A 19,278-nucleotide genomic window follows, 5' to 3' on the forward strand; every position below is an offset into this window, starting at 1 on the left:
AAAAAAGCATGATATGTCCCCTTTAAAGACCTGCTTCCTGTTAGCACCGTCAGAAATGATGGATTTAAGAAGTTCATCTGAAAACTAAATCCAGATACAAACTAACAAACTGTCTGCTTTCTTCAACTTTCACTCAGGAGCAAAAATCTGACTTTACATTTAAATGAAATCATGATTTGATATTTATAATTTATAATTATGCATATCGACTGATATCAAATATTTTATTGGGTTAACATAATTTTCAATATCGCCCAGCTCTAGCCAGCAGTGACCCATAGTTTCACATCTGAAACATATTCTTCCATTATTTGAAGACTTGTACTTCAGTCATAATGTTACTTTAATTTCATCTCTCTGCAGAAGCTCCTGTGTGATGTGACTCAGAGGTGATCACAGCATGGAGCCTGTTCTGAACTCTACTCTCCATAAACTGCTGTCCCTATTTGAGATTATCCTGATCATGATTCAGCACTTTCAGATAATGGTGTCATGCGTTTTGAGAAACTCTGAGATCAAACTAGGAGAATGTTTAAACAATTTTCTGGGACTTTTTAAGTTTTGTCTCATTATCCGGGTGTTTTCCATGACGCTAGGTCAGCTGTTGTCCAGGTTTTCAAGGACGCACAGAAAACATGATTCAAGTTCTTTTTAAAGTCATATAGTCTTAGAGAATTGTGAAAATCTGGGAAAAAATTCCTTACCAAAACAGTTCTTCACCAATGTGTTCATAAAGGTCTCTAATAACATATTAAAATATTTCATCAACTGTAGTAAAATCCATGACAGCTGTTTAAAGTTTGGGTACCTGGAACCTTATTGGTGAAAACCTGAAAATGATAAATTCTGCCTTCAGCAGCTTGTGAGGGTCAAACTAGGGGTTATTTGGGATTCTGAATTCATTAGGTTGAGGTGAAGGTTTAAATTATTGTCCTGCATCAAGCAAAGTAAACAACTCAGGAGATTTACAAGGGAGCCTAAGACTGGACTCTGGAGCAATGGAAGGAGGTCATGTGGTCTGACGAGTCTAGATTGACCCTGTTCCAGAGTGATGGGTGCATCAGGGTAAGAAGAGAAGCGGATGAAGTGATGCACCCATCATGCCTAGTGCCTACTGGACAAGCCTGTGGGGCGGTGTTATGATCTGGGGTTTCTGTAGTTGGTCAGGTCCAGGTTCAGCAACGTTATGTGATCAAAGAATCAGGTCAGCTGACTACCTGAGTACTGAAGGACCAGGTTTGTCCATCAGTGGAGGTTTTCTTCTCCGATGGCACGTACATATTTCAAGATGACAAGGCCGGGATTCATGGGGCTCACATTGTGAGTGAGAGGTTCAGGGAACATGAGACTTCATGTTCACACATCTATTGACCCCCACAGAGTCCAGACCTCAGCCCTGTTGAGAATCTTTGAGATGTGCTGGAGAAGACTTTGTGCAGCGGTCTGACCCTCCCATCACATGAGATCTTGGGAGAAAATTAATCCAACTCTGGACGGAAGTAAATGTTGTGACATTGCTGAAGCTTACGGAAATGATGCCATGGTGAAAATGTGGCGTATTCAGAGCTGAAGGCGAAATGAAATATTAGTGTGCAACTGTTTTTGGGACGGGCAGTTAAAATAATGTTTTACCAACCTCAACAGAGTCACCTGTAGCAGCAGCATGCCGTCCTCTCAACCTAAGTGTCAGCATCATTGTCACACTGCTCCACAGGGATCTGATGTCCCACTAATGCTGAAGAGAGGAGATAGATCATCTCACTTTTGTTATGAGTGTCGTCCATGAAGTTTGCCCTTGTTTTTTAAATACATCATATCCAGTCAAATCTGCAGATCACAGCAGGAGTTCTTGGTACTCTGGATGTGATCGGCCTTCAACTTCACCCTTTGTAGGTTGCTGTTGTCTGATCATCTGCAGAGGGAGGTGCTGGAGAGATGACTTCAAACAAACCCCTAGAACCAAATGTTCATGTCTATATCCTCAATTTTAAAATCTACAGAAGCACTAGAGATGCTGACTCCATTCTTGTCACTGAGGAAGCAGTATTTGTAATCTTGTATCTCTGCCTAGTAAACCCCAACTGGTGTCACTTGGTACTTGCAGCGGCAAAGCCTCCATGCTCACCTCCAAACCCAGGACTGAATGCAGGATCCCAGAGACAACAAATGAATGGAAGGGGTTCACAGTTATGAGCCAGTTCCAACACTAGATCCGGTGGCTCTTAAAGGAGCTCATCCAATTCACAAGCTGTAATTGTGATGAGGACTGCAGCAACCATGCAGCTGCAAGAAGAATGGTGTGAAGTGTATCTCAGCATGCAGAAGTTGTACAGGCAAAGCATGCAAGAACCCTTTTCGTGATGATGAAGAGTCTGGAGAAGATGAAGACCTACAGTGGATCTCAAAAGTCTCCACCCCCTCTGTTAAAATGTCAGGTTTTGTGATGCAAAAAATTTGAGACCAAGATAAATCATGTCAGAACTTTTTCCACCTTTAATGTGACCTATAACATGAACAATTCAACTGAACAAAAAAAAAACTTTTAGGGGGAAGAATAAAAAATAAATAACTAAAATAATGTGGTTGCATAAGTGTACACACCCTTTAACTAATAACTGTTTGAAGCACCTTTTGATTTTATTACAGCACTCTGTTTTTATTGTAGCAGTCTATTAGCATGGCACATCTTGACGTGGTTATATTTTTCTTCTTTACAAAAAAGCTCCAAATCCATCAGATAGTGAGGGCATCTCCTGTGCACAGCCCTCTTCAGACCACCCCACAGATATTCAACTGGATTCAGGTCTGGACTCTGGCTGGGCCATTCCAAAACTTCAATCTTCTTCTGGTGAAGCCATGCTGTTGTTGATTTGGATGTATGCTTTGGTTTGTTGTCGTATTGAAAGGTGAAATTCCTCTTCATCTTCATCTTTCTAACGGAGGTCTGGAGGTGTTGTGTTAAACTGACTGGTGTTTGGAACTGTTTTTTCATCAGACCATAAAACATTTGATGCTTTTGGGAGACTTCGTGTATGTTTTTGAAACATGTTGCCGGGCTTGTCACCCTACCCATAGCAGAAACATATGAAGAATAGGAGAGATGTTGTCACATGTAGTACACAGACAGTACTAGTCAGAAATCTCTGCAGCTCCTTTAATGTTGCTGTAGACCTCTTGGAAGCCTCCCTGAACAGTTTTCTTCTGGTCTTTTCATCAGTTTTGGAGGGATGTCCAGTTCTTGGTAATGTCATTATTGTTCCATATTTTCTCCACTTGATGATGACGGTCTTCACTGTGGTCCATGGTATATCTAATACCTTGGAACATGTTTGTACCCTTCTCCTAACTGATACCTTTCAACAATGAGATCCCTCTGCTGCTTTGGAAGCTCTCTGTGGACCATGGCTTTTGCTGTAAGGTGCAACTGAGGAAATGACATGAAAATCATCATAGAACAGCTGATCTTTATTGGGATTAATCAAAGTCACTTTAAATTATGACAGGCGTATACTGACTACTATTTGTCATGAGTTTGAATGTGATTATTTATTCTGAACACAGCCACATCCCCAGGTATAAGAGGGTGTGTATACTTATGCAACCACATTATTTTATTTTATTTTTTTATTTTTTATTCTTCCTTCTAAAAGATTTTAATTTTGTTCAGTTGAATTGTTCATGTTATAGGTCACATTAAAGGTGGAAAAAGTTCTGACATGGTTTATCTTGGTCTCAAAAAACCTGGCATTTTAACAGGGGTGGGTAGACTTTTGATATCTACTGTAGACTCTTGAGATATTTGACTGTGTTGTTTTTTGACAGCATTTATTTGTAAATAGTATTTGAGAAATTGAAATAAACAAATAGAGCTTCTTTTGAATGTATGTGTAAAAGTGGGCGTGGCCATTCTTCCACCCACCAAGGAGTGTTTTTTATGCAAAATAAATGTTTGCAATGAATTCAGAAACCCAAGTAACCCCTAGTTTGACCCTCACAAGCTGCTGAAGGCAAAATTTAACATTTTCAGTTTTTTACCAATAAGGTTCCAGGTACCCAAACTTTAAACAGATGTCGTGGATTTTACTACAGGAGTTGAGATTAAATATTTTAACATGTGTTATTAGAGACCTTTATGAACACATTGGTGAAGACATTTTTGGTATGCAATTTTTTCCCAGATTGGCCAAATATGGGCTCATTTTCCCTGACTAATTGTTTAAGCTCTCAGTGTGACTTTGAGACTGCATATACACGTAGTCCTGCTCACTGTATGAGATTATAAACCTCTCATATGAGTGTGTGTACCTTGTCAGGGTCATTAAATCCGGGCTTACAGAACTGTCTGTAATAATCCCAGTAGCTCCTGCTCAGTTTGTGCTGCAGCTGCATGTCAGTGTACGTGGCAAACCTGTCCGGGCACCTCGACACGCACATCTGGAAGAAAGACAAAGACAGAGTGTTGAACATATTATCTGATATCTATTACTTAGAGTGTAAATACAAATACAGAGTCCACACATCAGAGTGCACCACAGTGCAACACTGTGTGTGTGTGTGTGTGTGTGTGTGTGTGTGTGTGTGTGTGTGTTTGTGTGTGTGTTTGTGTGTGTGTGTGTGTGTGTGTGTGTGTGTGTGTGTGTACGTGTGTATGAGGTTACCTGTGTGGTGGGACACTGCAGGTTGATGAGGATAGCTGGGCTGGTACATTTCAGGATGTTGAAGTAAAACAAGATGGGTTTCTTCCTGTAAATTCAGGTTAAATTACACACACACACACACACACACACACACACACACACACACACACACACACACACACACACACACACACACACAAATACACGTACACACACAATAAATTTGAGGTTAAAACATACACACAAACAAACTTCAAATTTAGAAAGTCTGACAAATTGAGCACAGTATTAGTCTAGAAAGGCCGCTTTTAAGCCCCGCCCCTATCATCTGACAGCTCAGCTGGTTATATCTTCACAACCAATCAGCAGACAGTAAAATCTGCGTTCTTAAACTGCTTCAGTCTGCCTTCTCCTCCTGCTTTCTCTGCAAACCTCTTCACAACCCACCTCCAGCCTACCTCCACCTCACCTAGCTCCGCCCACAGAACATCAGCTGCTCTAACACCACTCCAGCCCCACATCACCTCCACCCCACCTCCGTCCCAGCTCCACATCACCTCCACCCCACCTCCATCCCAGCTCCACATCACCTCCACCCCACCTCCATCCCAGCTCCTCCTTTCTGCTGTGACTGATTATATCAGTGTCATATGAATCATCACTGACGCTCGCTCTGCTCCGTACCCTGAGGGTCTTTGCTGCTGCTCTCCCCGCCCTGGCTTTCATGTACACATCCAAACAAAGTTTGGACACACCTTCTCATTCAATGTTTTTTATTTATTTTAATTATTTTCAACATTGTAGATTAATACTGAAGACATCAAAACTATGAAATAATCTGGTTTTACCATAATCTGGATTACAACAGTAGTCAAATAGGGCTATCCATTGTGTACTAACCCTACCTCTGAACAACACAACTGATGGTCTCAAACACATTAAGAAGGCAAGTCATTCTACAAATGAACTCTTGACAAGGCTCATGTTAATTAGAAACCATTCCAGGAGACCACTTCATGAAGCAGACTGAGAGAATACCAAGAGTGTGCAAAGCTGTCATGAAGGAAAAAAGGGGGCTACTTTACAGAATCTAAAATATCACCATATGGTGAACACATAATCCCTCACCACTACACACACAGTCATCCTCCAGGCTAGTTTTTCTACCTCTGCATCCATCTGCACCCTCCCCCCTTAGACCAGTCAGCCAATCAGCACAGAGCTTTATCATCATAGCAGCCCCGCCCACTCGGATCACTGCATGGATAATGAGGTTCGAAACTGAGAGGCTGCAGATCCTTCACAGAGGGTGGATTTAGGAGGTTTCTAATGACTTAATTTAAACCTTTGTTTAAACCCCTTTATGGGGCGAGGAACCATATTTGGTAACTTCCGCACACACCCAAAATGGCGACCCCTCCCCTACTTCACAGTGAGGTCAAGAAGCATATGGTTTATGCCAAGCAAGTTAGCAAAGATTACTCTAGAAAACCCCATCCTGGAATTTGACCAATCAGCAGAAGCCTGGAACACATCAAACTTCCTTCTTTCTCTGAAGTTCGAAAAACATGCTTTACCAGCTCTGCCCACTTCAGTAAAAAAGGTGCAACATCAAAACAAATTAGGGCATGAAAAATGTAGACATCATATTTGATCATTTGATCTGTTCAAGTAATACCTAGAGTTGGTATGATATGTAGATTTTAGGACATACGCCCGATGCGTCAGGGTCTGTGTTTTCCCTCAGCGCGGGCTGTCAGTTGGACATTAAGGCTTGTTCAGCTCCTGCTCTGTTCACTGTTCTGGATCAGTGGTAAAGAAACGCATGTTTTCCGCTGCTCTGCCTCCTGTGCGCCCTCCTTGTGTCAGAGTTGCGCACAAACATAGTAACAAACAGTTCAACAGAAACCCGAGCTGACGTGAACTGCGCTTGTAGGTCCTGATAAACTGATATATAATTGTGTTGTATTGCATGTGTTTAAATTTTAGGCTACACGGATGTTTTATGGCAAGAGGATGGACAATGTTGCTGTGCCAGCCCATCAGTGATGATTATGAGGAGGAAGATGATGATGATTTGGCAGACCCTAACTTTGTCCCAACCACCCGCAACTTGGATACTTCAGGCCCAAGTGATGTGGGCCCCACTGCCCAGAGGAGGTGCCCCCCAATGTTCTATGTTATGCTCTTGTGTTCTAATGTTGTTAAATGAATATTCCTTTTTATGATTTTTCTTGTATTTCTCATATTTACTATTCTTGGATTTTTTTTTTTACCATCACAGGGCATGGAACAATATTTGGTAACTTTGTTGACCTCAATTTTCTACATGAAATGAAAAAATTTGAAAAATGTCACAAGTGTTAAAAAGTATTGTAATGTCCTCCTATAACACTCTAGGGTTGAAATTTTGAATTTCTAAGTATTTCAATGAGTGCCCTTTAAAGGGTTAAAAGAGGACTTGGACATGTAAAGAGATTAAGATAACGCTGTGTGGGACCTCTGGTGAATATTACTTTTTATTCTGGTGAATAAAAGGGTTGTTAACAACCCAAAGTATTAGTGTACGAGTGTAACACATCCTAACAAAAGTCCACAGAAAGCTTGGTTTAATTGAACTTTTAATTCTCAGATCAGAACTCTAAATATCAGTGAGGTGCTGTGGTCTTCAGACTGTACTCTAAAGGCCTGCTGTTAACTGTCAAAGCCACCAGGTGTCGCTGTGTTTGTTTAATCTGAAGCTCTGAAGCTAAACAAAGAGAAGCAGCCTCACAGCTTCAACCTCATCCACACATCCCTGATTTTAAAGGTTAATGTCAGTCCTCCTGTTTTTACACTGTTTAAAGATCTGCATCTGCTCATTGTATCAGCTCAACTGCTCCGTCACTCTTTTCTCTCTATTCCCTCTAAAATAAGAGTATCAAGCTTCCTCTGCAGCACAACACTTCACCACCAGCAGGTGGCAGCACAGGCCACAGAAACACTGAATGTGTTGGTTCGGCTGTCACAGGTCTTTGTCTCTCCTCCACACATTAACACTAAATCCTCTGAGACTGACGGGCTGGATTTAAAACCAGCTGATAGACAGGAAATACATCCAATGATGAGGAAACACTCAGAGAGGAGAGGAAGAGAGGAGGAGAGAGGTGAGGGGAAGGGTTCGTATATCAGTGCTCAGATTCAGTGAGGTTTTCTCTGGATGTTGTCAGTGTCTCTTAAATGAGTCTACTGAAGGGTGCACAGTTTCATTTACACCTCAATGAGCCGTAGTACTGAGACACAGATTCATTGTGTGAGCAGGTGTGTGAGGATGCTGGCAGAGCAGGAGCAGAGCCAAGGTGAATGGCCTCACCAAAAACTGACATCACCTGAAACATCATCCAAACACCGGTGTGTGAAGGTCGACTGTTAATCACATCTGTAGGCAGCTGTGTGAAGGATCAATACTCACAGAGCAGGTTTCAGAAAAACGGACCTGTATCTGATTCAGGGGGGGGCTGTGGAAGCTTGGCTCAGACTCTCAGCCCAGGGCGGATACATCAAGATTTACAGTAAGAGAAACAAGCAAAAATAGTCCACACTCAGCGTTCAATCTTTAATAACAGATCCAGAGTTAGAGAAACCCTGATCCATAACCTGGAGCTGCGTCAGTGTTTGTGCTGCTCTCAGTCATCAGAGAGGGAGACACATACTCACTCATTAGAAGTTCCTCTCTGACCGCAGAACTGACCGTAGCTGTCTGTAGGATAAAGAACCTTCTTGGGATCCCCATGGAACCAGGCTGGAAACAGAGAGAGAGAGAGAGAGAGAGAGAGAGAGAGAGAGAGAGAGAGAGAGAAGGGGAGAGACTTTTTAAAACATGTCCCCAGCCTCAGGGAAACATAGATGTGAAGAGATGTGTGACCCAGCAGCAGTTTTAAAGAACCGTGATCATCCCGAACAGAAAACTAAACCTTACAGAAAGGACAAAGACCTTAGACCAGCTCCTTACAGACAGAAACAAGGGGAGACAGGAACAGATCCACTCCCAACTCTGCTGCTGCTCATTGTTTAAATGTTATCACAAGTTAACAATCCAACAGTCCATCTATTGAAATCTAAATGTTTCTCCCTCCATGTGAACATGGGGCCTGCACAGATCTACGGTTCAGTATACACCGTCTGAGGCGGGTCTGGTGGCAGATTTTAAACACTGATTTCCATCTTCGTCCAACCAGGAAGCAGCAAATCTGTTTAAAGTTGCAAGACCTGCATCAGCACCTTATTCACAGGCACACGCACACGCACACACACACACACACACACACACACACACACACACACACACACACACACACACACACACACACACACACACAGCCACACACACACACACACACACACTGCAGGGGAGGAGAGAGAGCTGCACAACAATTCAAAAGGACAATTCTAAATAAAGGACAGGGTCCTGACATCTCTGTGAAGTGGATGAGTTCATCCTGCAGCAGGTCCACAGGCTGCAGCGTCATCCTAGACGGATCAAAGTGGGTCCACTCAGAGTCCATTAAGAGAGTCGGACTACATCATGGAGAGAGAGCTTTATGTTTCTACTTTGGCTGGGAAGTGCAATGCAAATTAACAAAGGATGAAACACTTTTACAAAGTTGGAGACAAATTTAAAGTTTTTATTTTTTTATTTTTTATTTTATAAAACACAATGACATGAAAGACTTTCACCAAGAACAAACTAATATACACTTTTGAAAATAAATGTACTAAATCAGAAACACTTTTAAAGAGACAGAACATTTTTACCTGAAACAAATTACAAAGAGCAGATTCGGACGGAAAAGGACTGTGCCAATGATTTTTCAAAATAAAAGACATTTGTAATATGAAAAGTAACATATATTTGACATTAACAACTCTGTTTCTAATAAAAATACTTTGATTCAGACTGATAAAAGAACACCTCAAAATGTGTTCCTGCCAATCACAGCTATATCTGATTTGGAATTTCAAAATAAAACCATTGGAAATTTAGCATATTACAATCATGTTGGATGAATTCAGAGTGAGATTATGGACAAAATCTCAGTTTCCACTGACTCATTATAATTTCAAATGATAGTGAACAACCTCATGATATAATCCAGCTAATCACATGTCATTTCAAAATGAAAGCAACTAGAAATGATCAAAAGATAGCAATGATTCTGGATATTTTCAATCAAAGAAATCATTGTAATATGCTTTTATTTTTTGAAATTGCAAATCAGATATAGCTGTGATTGGCAGGGACACATTTTGAGGAGTTCTCTTATCAGTCTGAAACTGAATACTTTAGTGGAAACAGGGTTATTAATATCAAATATATGTTAATTTACTGGCTGTTGTACATTTACATATAACAGACGTCTTTTATTTTTGACTAAATTTACTAAAAAGTAAAACTGTTTTCCAAAATGTAAATTTGTCTCCAACTCTGTAAAAGTGTTTCATCCTTTGTAAATTTGCATTGCACTTCCCAGCTAGCGTATACATAGCTGTTACATCACTCTCTCTACACAAATTCACACACAAACACACACACACACACACACACACACACACACACACACACACACACACACACACACACACACACACACACACACACACAACTAAGGAGAGCTTAGTGGTTAACCTCTATTTACTGCTCTACAGGTTTGTCAGTTTATGTGATCATATGATATAAATGCTGGATCTGAAAGTGCTGGATCTAGAGTCTGTGATTAAAACACCAAAGTCTCAACACAAAAAGAACAAAGAGGCAGGAAACAGCTCCGTGTGCTGTGTTCAGCGTCTTTAAAGAGAGAGAGGTGTTACAGCTGCTTCTAGTTCAAATCCATCTCTCCTGAAAAATAAGCACTACACACATGTGAATATGTACTTTGAAGGATCCATCAAATCCATGAACATTTCCTCTCAACAAAGAAACATGATAAAAGTGTAGATGTTGTGTATTGTGTGTGTGTGTGTGTGTGTGTGTGTGTGTGTGTGTGTGTGTGTGTGTGTGTGTCTGTGTGTGTGTGTGTGTGTGTGTGTGTGTGTGTGTGTGTGTGCGCGTGTGTGTGTGTGTGTGTGTGTGTGCAGCACGGAAGGAAGGATGGCTGGTACACAAAGAGATGGAGGTGTAGTAGAGATAGTGGTTCAGGGTGCTGAAGGAGGGGGTCTGCATGAGGTGATGTCATGGTGGATGATGTCATCATGTTTGGAGCAGCAGAGCTGGATTCCGTTGATTTGGGAAACGCTCTTTGTGAGAGTGTGTGTGTGTCCATGTAAGTGTGTATGTGACAGCATGTTGACGTCTGCAGGCAAGCTCTTTATTCATTCAACCATATTCCAAACGCACACACACACACACACACTTTAAAGTGTGTGATGGGATGATGTCACCAGTAACCTCAAAAAATACACACACACACACACACACAACACACACACACACACAAACACACACACACACATACACTCTCACACACACACACTTTAAAGTGTGTGATGGGATGATGTCACCAGTAGCCTCAAAAAACACACACACACACACACAACACACACACAAACACACACACACACACTCACACACACACACTTACGCACACACACACACACACACACACACACACACACACACACACACACACACACACACACACACACACACACACACACACACACACACAGGCACACTCCCCTCACCCCAACCTGTTCCCTTGTGCTTCCATTAAACATGTGAGCTCTGCAGCAACACACCACAGGAATGAGCTCATCGCAACTTCTGCTGCAGTCTTCAACACGTTAACTGTCCGACTCAGTTACCCTCCAACACTTAACTGACAAGGTTACTGTCCGACAAGGTTACTGTCCGACAAGGTTACTGTCCGACAAGGTTTCTGTCCGACACGGTTACTGTCCGACAAGGTTACTGTCCGACAAGGTTACTGTCCGACAAGGTTTCTGTCCGACAAGGTTTCTGTCCGACACGGTTACTGTCCGACAAGGTTTCTGTCCGACACGGTTACTGTCCGACACGGTTACTGTCCATAAGGTTACTTTCCGTAAGGTTACTGTCCGACACGGTTACTGTCCGACACGGTTACTGTCCGACACGGTTACTGTCCGACACGGTTACTGTCCGACACGGTTACTGTCCGACACGGTTACTGTCCGACACGGTTACTGTCCGACACGGTTACTGTCCATAAGGTTACTGTCCGACAATTTAACTGTCCGACAAGGTTACTGTTCGACAAGGTTACTGTCCGACATGGTTACTGTCCAAAAGGTTACTGTCCGACAAGGTTACTGTCCGACACGGTTACTGTCCGACACGTTTACTGTCCAACAATTTAACTGTCCGACAAGGTTACTGTCCGACAAGGTTACTGTCCGACATGGTTACTGTCCGACACGGTTACTGTCCAACAATTTAACTGTCCGACAAGGTTACTGTCCGACAAGGTTACTGTCCAAAAGGTTACTGTCCGACAAGGTTACTGTCCAAAAGGTTACTGTCCGACACGGCTACTGTCCAAAAGGTTACTGTCCGACATGGTTACTGTCCAAAAGGTTACTGTCCGACATGGTTACTGTCCAAAAGGTTACTGTCCGACATGGTTACTGTCCAAAAGGTTACTGTCCGACACGGCTACTGTCCGACACGGTTACTGTCCGACACGTTTACTGTCCAACAATTTAACTGTCCGACAAGGTTACTGTCCGACAAGGTTACTGTCCGACAAGGTTACTGTCCGACAAGGTTACTGTCCGACAAGGTTACTGTCTGACAAGGTTTCTGTCCGACAAGGTTACTGTCTGACAAGGTTTCTGTCCGACAAGGTTACTGTCCAGCACGGTTACTGTCCGACACGGTTACTGTCCAGCACGGTTACTGTCCGACACGGTTACTGTCCGACAAGGTTACTGTCCGACACGGTTACTGTCCAGCACGGTTACTGTCCGACAAGGTTACTGTCCGACACGGTTACTGTCCGACAAGGTTACTGTCCGACACGGTTACTGTCCAGCACGGTTACTGTCCGACAAGGTTACTGTCCGACACGGTTACTGTCCGACAAGGTTACTGTCCGACACGGTTACTGTCCAGCACGGTTACTGTCTGACATGGTTACTGTCCGACAGGGTTGCTGTCCGACAAGGTTACTGTCCGACAAGGTTACTGTCCGACATGGTCACTGTCCGACAAGGTTACTGTCCGACATGGTCACTGTCCGACAGGGTTACTGTCCGACAAGGTTACTGTCCGACAAGGTTACTGTCCGACAAGGTTACTGTCTGACATGGTCACTGTCCGACAAGGTTACTGTCCGACATGGTTACTGTCCATAAGGTTACTGTCCGACAGGGTTACTGTCTGACATGGTTACTGTCCGACATGGTTACTGTCCGACAGGGTTACTGTCCGACAAGGTTACTGTCCATAAGGTTACTGTCCGACAGGGTTACTGTCTGACATGGTTACTGTCCGACACGGTTACTGTCCGACACGGTTACTGTCCGACACGGTTACTGTCCGATACGGTTACTGTCCAGCACGGTTACTGTCCGACACGGTTACTGTCCGACACGGTTACTGTCCGAAACGGTTACTGTCCGACAGGGTTGCTGTCTGACAGGGTTGCTGTCTGACAGGGTTGCTGTCCGACACAGTTACTGTCCGACAAGGTTATTGTCCGACACAGTTACTGTCCGACAAGGTTATTGTCCGACACAGTTACTGTCCGACACTGTCACTGTCCGACAATTTAACTGTCCGACAGGGTTACTGTCTGACACATTTACTGCCCGACACGCTTACTGTCCGACATGGTTACTGTCCGACACGGTTACTGTCCGACACGGTTACTGTCCGACACGGTTACTGTCCGACACGGTTACTGTCCGACACGGTTACTGTCCGACAAGGCAACTGTCCGACAAGGCTACTGTCCTACATGGTTACTGTCCGACACAGTTACTGTCTGACAAGGTTATTGTCCGACACAGTTACTGTCCGACAAGGTTACTGTCCAACAGGGTTGCTGTCCGACACGGTTACTGTCCGACCAGGTTACTGTCCGACAGGGTTGCTGTCCGACACAGTTACTGTCCGACACAGTTACTGTCCGACAAGGTTATTGTCCGACACAGTTACTGTCCGACACTGTCACTGTCCGACAATTTAACTGTCCGACAGGGTTACTGTCTGACACATTTACTCTCCGACACGCTTACTGTCCGACACGGTTACTGTCCGACACGGTTACTGTCCGACACGGTTACTGTCCGACACGGTTACTGTCCGACAAGGCAACTGTCCGACAAGGCTACTGTCCTACATGGTTACTGTCCGACACGGTTACTGTCCGACAAGGTTACTGTCCGACAGGGTTGCTGTCGGACACAGTTACTGTCCAACAAGGTTATTGTCCGACACAGTTACTGTCCGACAAGGTTACTGTCCGACACGGTTACTGTCCAACACAGCTACTCAACAACACTAACTGTCCGACAGGGTTACTGTCAGACAAGGCAACTGTCCGACAAGGCTACTGTCCTACATGGTTACTGTCCGACAAGGCAACTGTCCGACAAGGTTACTGACCGACAGGGTTGCTGTCCGACACAGTTACTGTCCGACACGTTTATTGTCCGGCACGGTTACTGTCCGACATGTTTGCTGTCTGCCACATTTAACTGTCAGGCACGGTTACTGTTTGACACGTTTACTGCCCACCACGGTTACTGTCCACCACGTTAACTGTCGGACACATTTACAGTCCGCCATGGTTACTGTCCAAAAAGTTAAAAAGTCCAACATGGTTACTAACCGCCACATTTACTGTCCAACACGGTTACTGTCAAACACGGTTATTTTCGACAAGGTTACTGTCCCATAAGGTTATTGTCCGACAGGGTTACTGTCCGACAGGGTTACTGTCCAAAACGTTTACTGTTCGCCACAGTTACTGTCCAAAACATTTACTGTTCGCCACGGTTACTGTCCAAAACGTTTACTGTTCGCCACAGTTACTGTCCAAAACATTTACTGTTCGCCACGGTTACTGTCCAAAATGTTTACTATCCGACATTGGTACTGTCCGCCACATTTACTGTCAGACACGGTTACTGTCCGACACTTTTGTCCAACACGGTTACTGACTATCTCTTGACGACTCAGCCAGCTCACCTCAGTGTTGTCTTAGCTGTTAGCATGTTTGCTAATCACATATTGCCTGTAATCTTTCTGTATATATATATGTTATTCTTCTATTTTCATAACTGTGGTGGATTTGGGGAAACTTTGGGACACGGTTGCGGCCGAATGGCTAAGGCAGTCGGACCGGTTCACTAACTTTCCCCAGGACCAGTCCACCTACTTTCCCCAGGACCGGTCCACCTACTTTCCCCAGGACCGGTTCACTAACTTTTCCCAGGACTGGTTCACTAACTTTCCCCAGAACCAGTTCACTAACTTTCCCCAGGACCAGTTCACCAACTTTCCCCAGAACCAGTCCACTAACTTTCCACGCTCTCCCACTGGGCAATATCTTCCGGAAATTTGGTATCCACTTCCACTGCTTCACGGCTCAACAGTGTCCTCCTCCCCTCAGGTAAAGAGTCTGGGTGTCATCCTTGACAGCTCACTTCTTTTTACTCTCATATCAATAACACAACCCGGTCTGCATACTTCCATCTCCGCAGCATAAATCGTCTCCGCCCCTCTCTCGCCCCTCTCTCGCCCCTCACACTACTGCTATCCTGGTCCACAGTCTTGTCACCTCCCGTATTGACTATTGTAATTCACTCCTCTTCGGTGTCCCTCAAATCCCTCCCTGAACTTCAACTGGTCCAAAACTCTGCAGCCCGCATCATCTCTAGAACCCTCTCCTTTCACCACATCACCCCCCTCCTGCAGCAGTTCCACTGGCTCCCGGTCAAATTCAGAAACACCTTCAAAATCCTCCTGTACCTGTAAAAGAAGCTGTTTTTGAACAGAGTTTTTTCAGAGTTGTGGATGTTTATTTTCACTCAGACTTTTGTTGAAGCTTGATAACACATTACATTTTGATATTCTATATATTAATTTTAAATATTCCATTTAGGTTTCCAGAGGCTTTAAAGGGAAGTGCAGCACTCATAACAGTACTTTATTAAACTGAAACACAAAACACAATTTGATATATCTTTGTTTCAAATTTAAATCAAATTATGCAAATTATCTCAACCTGAAATAAGATAAGATCCTACAAACTAACACTTCAACAGCATCAAAGTTATGGATTCATGAAGCTTATCAGGAAACTGAATCCAAATACAAGCTGAAAAACCGTCTTCAACTTTTACCAAGGACCAAAAATCTGCCTTTAAATTCAACCATCCATTATCTATTAACTGTATTGTGATAACTATTGATATCAACTGATATGAAAACACACACACACACACACACACACACACACACACACACACACACACTTGCTGTGGGGTGGTTGTAGTGTCAGCATTAGAGCGACACTGTGACAGTTAAAGCAGGACAGAAGCAGAGACCCTTAAAGCTCCAGCAGCTTCACCTTCAAGAAATAAAATCTTCTTAAACCTCAAGCTGACAGAAAAGAGCTCACAAAGTCACTGATTTGTTATAAGTTCAATTGATGATGGCTTAAACTATGCATGTGACAATATATTTGAACACCTAACAGGTTCAAAGGAGATCCTCAGAAGCAGTCAGAGCTCCCCTGACCTCGTGTTGGGTGATGAACTGGTTAATGGGATGAAGAAGTGCACGCTGGGACAGAGAGGACTCGTCCTCTGGTGAGACAAACGCGCTCAGACTCCACACATGTTGAAACCAGCATCTCAGCGTGCATCCTAAAGCTTCACAGTTTGACTCTGCAGGTGTGACCCTGAGTCCTGAACATGTGAGCATCCATGCATGTGGCTGATCCACGAACACAATATAACAAGGAGGTTCATGTTGAGAGCCGGTTTAAAAAACGAACCCACATGTGGAGGCTAGGACAGAGGCTGCAGTGTTTAAATCAGTGCTATGTGCTCTGTATGGGTATGTATCTAATTTACAAACACAGGTAACCATAATTTACAAATAAATTCTTTAAAAATCCTACAATGTGATTTCCTGGATTTTTTTTTCTCATTTTGTCTCTCATAGTTGAAGTGTACCTCTGATGAAAATTACAGACCTCTCTCATCTTTCTAAGTGGGAGAACTTGCAAAATCAGTGGCTGACTAAATACTTTTTTACCCCACTGTACCTGTCCATCACACTTGACTGTGACCTCACCTGACCTCCAACATGTGTCTGAAGCAGTCACTTTGATGGTCTGAGTTCAAATCGGCCTGTTAGTCCTCAGGATGTGTTCACTGTGAGTGATCCAAACCTTGAATAACATCAGGGACTGTGAACCAGTTCAACAGCTTGAGCTCTCACAGACTGGACCGGGGGTAGAAACCACGTCTCACACTGAGCCTTATCACTTTTCTTCCAGCGCTCACTTCAAACATTTGCATCCAGCTTCCTCCTGATGTCCTGCTGTGTCTTCATGAGCTGCTGAAAACATCCATCAGCCCTGCTTCAGAAAGATTCTCTTTCTTTCATGGTCTCTCCTCCGTTTCTCACACCTCTCTGTCTGTGAGGAAAATAACCCTGATAATACTCACAGCAGTGAGCCAGCTCTCCTTTCTTCACTTCCAGTCACACTGTAAATGATCGAGAGGGAGCACATCACAGACACCAGAGATCTCACAGAGAGGGTTAAAACCCATCCATAGGAGACACAGAGAGAGGAGGAGGAAGATAAATCTCAGGGGAGGAAGAAATCATGTGGTCCATTTTTTTAGTGATTACATTTACATAATGCTGTTTCTGCTGTTGAAGGAAGTCAAACAGTGAAAACCTAAACAGCTGAGAATGGGTGAAAGGTGGAGCACATGTACTGAAGGCTGGATGACAGTCCACATGAGAGAGTTTGAGAAACGTCCTGAAACCACCCAGGTGAGCTGTGTGTGAGGTTTTCACCCAGAATAATTCTTACCCACCCTGCCGTATAATCTGGGGTGAAGTCGTGATGAGCTTGAGTGATCAGCAGGAAAAAGTTCCTGCGAGTGAGTGAGTGAGGGCAGCTGGTGTTCTGTCTACTTCTGCTGCTTAGTTAAAAGATGCTGCAGAAGTGTGAATCGATAGCAGAGGCTGAACATTACTTATTAACGAGTTTGGATCACAAACAAGGGTCCTATGAGAGTCCATCTCATTCCCCCTCTGCCTGTTGACAGTGTAGTAAAACATTAGTGTGGTCTCAGGCTGGTCCTGGTCATGGGGAAATAATGACAGTTCGCAGGTACAGATGTGAGAGCAGCCTGAGAAGCTACTGGACCCCGACCATCTCTGAGAGGGAAAACTGGAGCAACATCCTGTCCTGTGATCCTGAGCTGGAGAGAGCATCTCTGAGCTGCTGGTCTCTACAAAAGGTGCTTTTCCACCACAGGAACTTTACCATATCTTATCTCCCCCATCATGTTCCGTTTGTTCAACTTAAAAACTACAGATCACAACCCTACCCAGGGTCCTCCGGTGTTCCGCATGGGTCTGTCCTTGGCCCCCTTCATTTTCTACCTCCAGCCTCTCAGTCATATCTTCAGAAAATGTGGATTTAATTTCAATTTTTTTTTTTATTTATTTATTTTTTATTTTTATTTTTTTCTCGTCTGCATATATATTTCTGGTTTGTGTCATGTTTGTCACAAACTGTCAAATATTAATGCAATTTATTCTTGCAGCAAAAGAAAAGAAAGAAAACCTTTTTCTTCTGTGCTTGTGACTGTGTGCATGCAACCATCACCATCCCTCTTAGAACTCTGGCCTATCTTTTATTGGCAGCTAATATCATGTTCTGTAAAAGAGGGCGTGCACACCTAGGTGGGCCAAAAAAAAAATAAGAGAAAGTGAAAGAAAGATTACATAAGGATATACAAAGGGACAGGGAGAGAGAAGGAGAGAGAGACCTAACACACTTAGATGGAGAGGGACCATCTCACCATGATGCCCAAAAGAAAATCCGTGGGGTGATCCTAATGATTAAGCAACCCTTAGTGTCCACAATCATTACTGAAGCTTGGGTCGCAGAGGGTTGCCGCCGTGCTGTGTTCTATTTGTGTAACAAGACCACCACTGGTGCAGATGAAACCACTTGGGTCAGACCAGCCGAGCGGTACGGCTCGGCACCCGGGCCGCGAGAGCAGTCAGACCGAAGGACCCAACCCGCCGCGGGAGACCCAGGCCAGGGGACGAGCCAAGGACCCAGACCGGAAGCAAGCAGGTACCGCCGGAGCACCCAGGGCGACCCCCAGGTCACCCAGTAGGAGGAAAGGGGGGCGAGGGGGGAGAGATCCCGCAGCCCCCCCAAGGGACACCCCCACAACACCGCCCCCACAGCCCCCCAAGACAAGGCCAAAGGAGCCACCAGGGCCGAGGGGGCCCGGCACCAGGAGCAGACAGCCAGGCAGACGGGCAGGACCAGGACCAGAGCCCACCAACCGGCGCGCCGGAGCGGAGGGAGGGCGGAGGCGGCAGGGCCAATCCCACCTGCCCCCCCCAGACGGC

General features: G+C 44.2%; 1 protein-coding gene across 2 annotated transcripts in view; it reads right to left on the minus strand.

The window, feature by feature from the left end:
- The window catches only part of LOC117826269 (choline transporter-like protein 5-A), a 76,071-nt gene that overhangs the window by 20,612 nt on the left and 36,181 nt on the right, over window positions 1-19,278 (minus strand). For both annotated transcript variants that reach the window (XM_034702210.1, XM_034702211.1), the window contains exons 4-6: window positions 8,334-8,418; window positions 4,659-4,743; window positions 4,306-4,434 (exon numbers count right to left, since the gene is read on the minus strand). In XM_034702210.1, the coding sequence (XP_034558101.1) occupies window positions 4,306-4,434; window positions 4,659-4,743; window positions 8,334-8,418 (299 nt within the window). The remainder of the gene's footprint in view (window positions 1-4,305; window positions 4,435-4,658; window positions 4,744-8,333; window positions 8,419-19,278) is intronic.

This window comes from Notolabrus celidotus, chromosome 15 (genome assembly GCF_009762535.1).
Source record: "Notolabrus celidotus isolate fNotCel1 chromosome 15, fNotCel1.pri, whole genome shotgun sequence".
Lineage (NCBI taxonomy): Eukaryota > Metazoa > Chordata > Actinopteri > Labriformes > Labridae > Notolabrus > Notolabrus celidotus.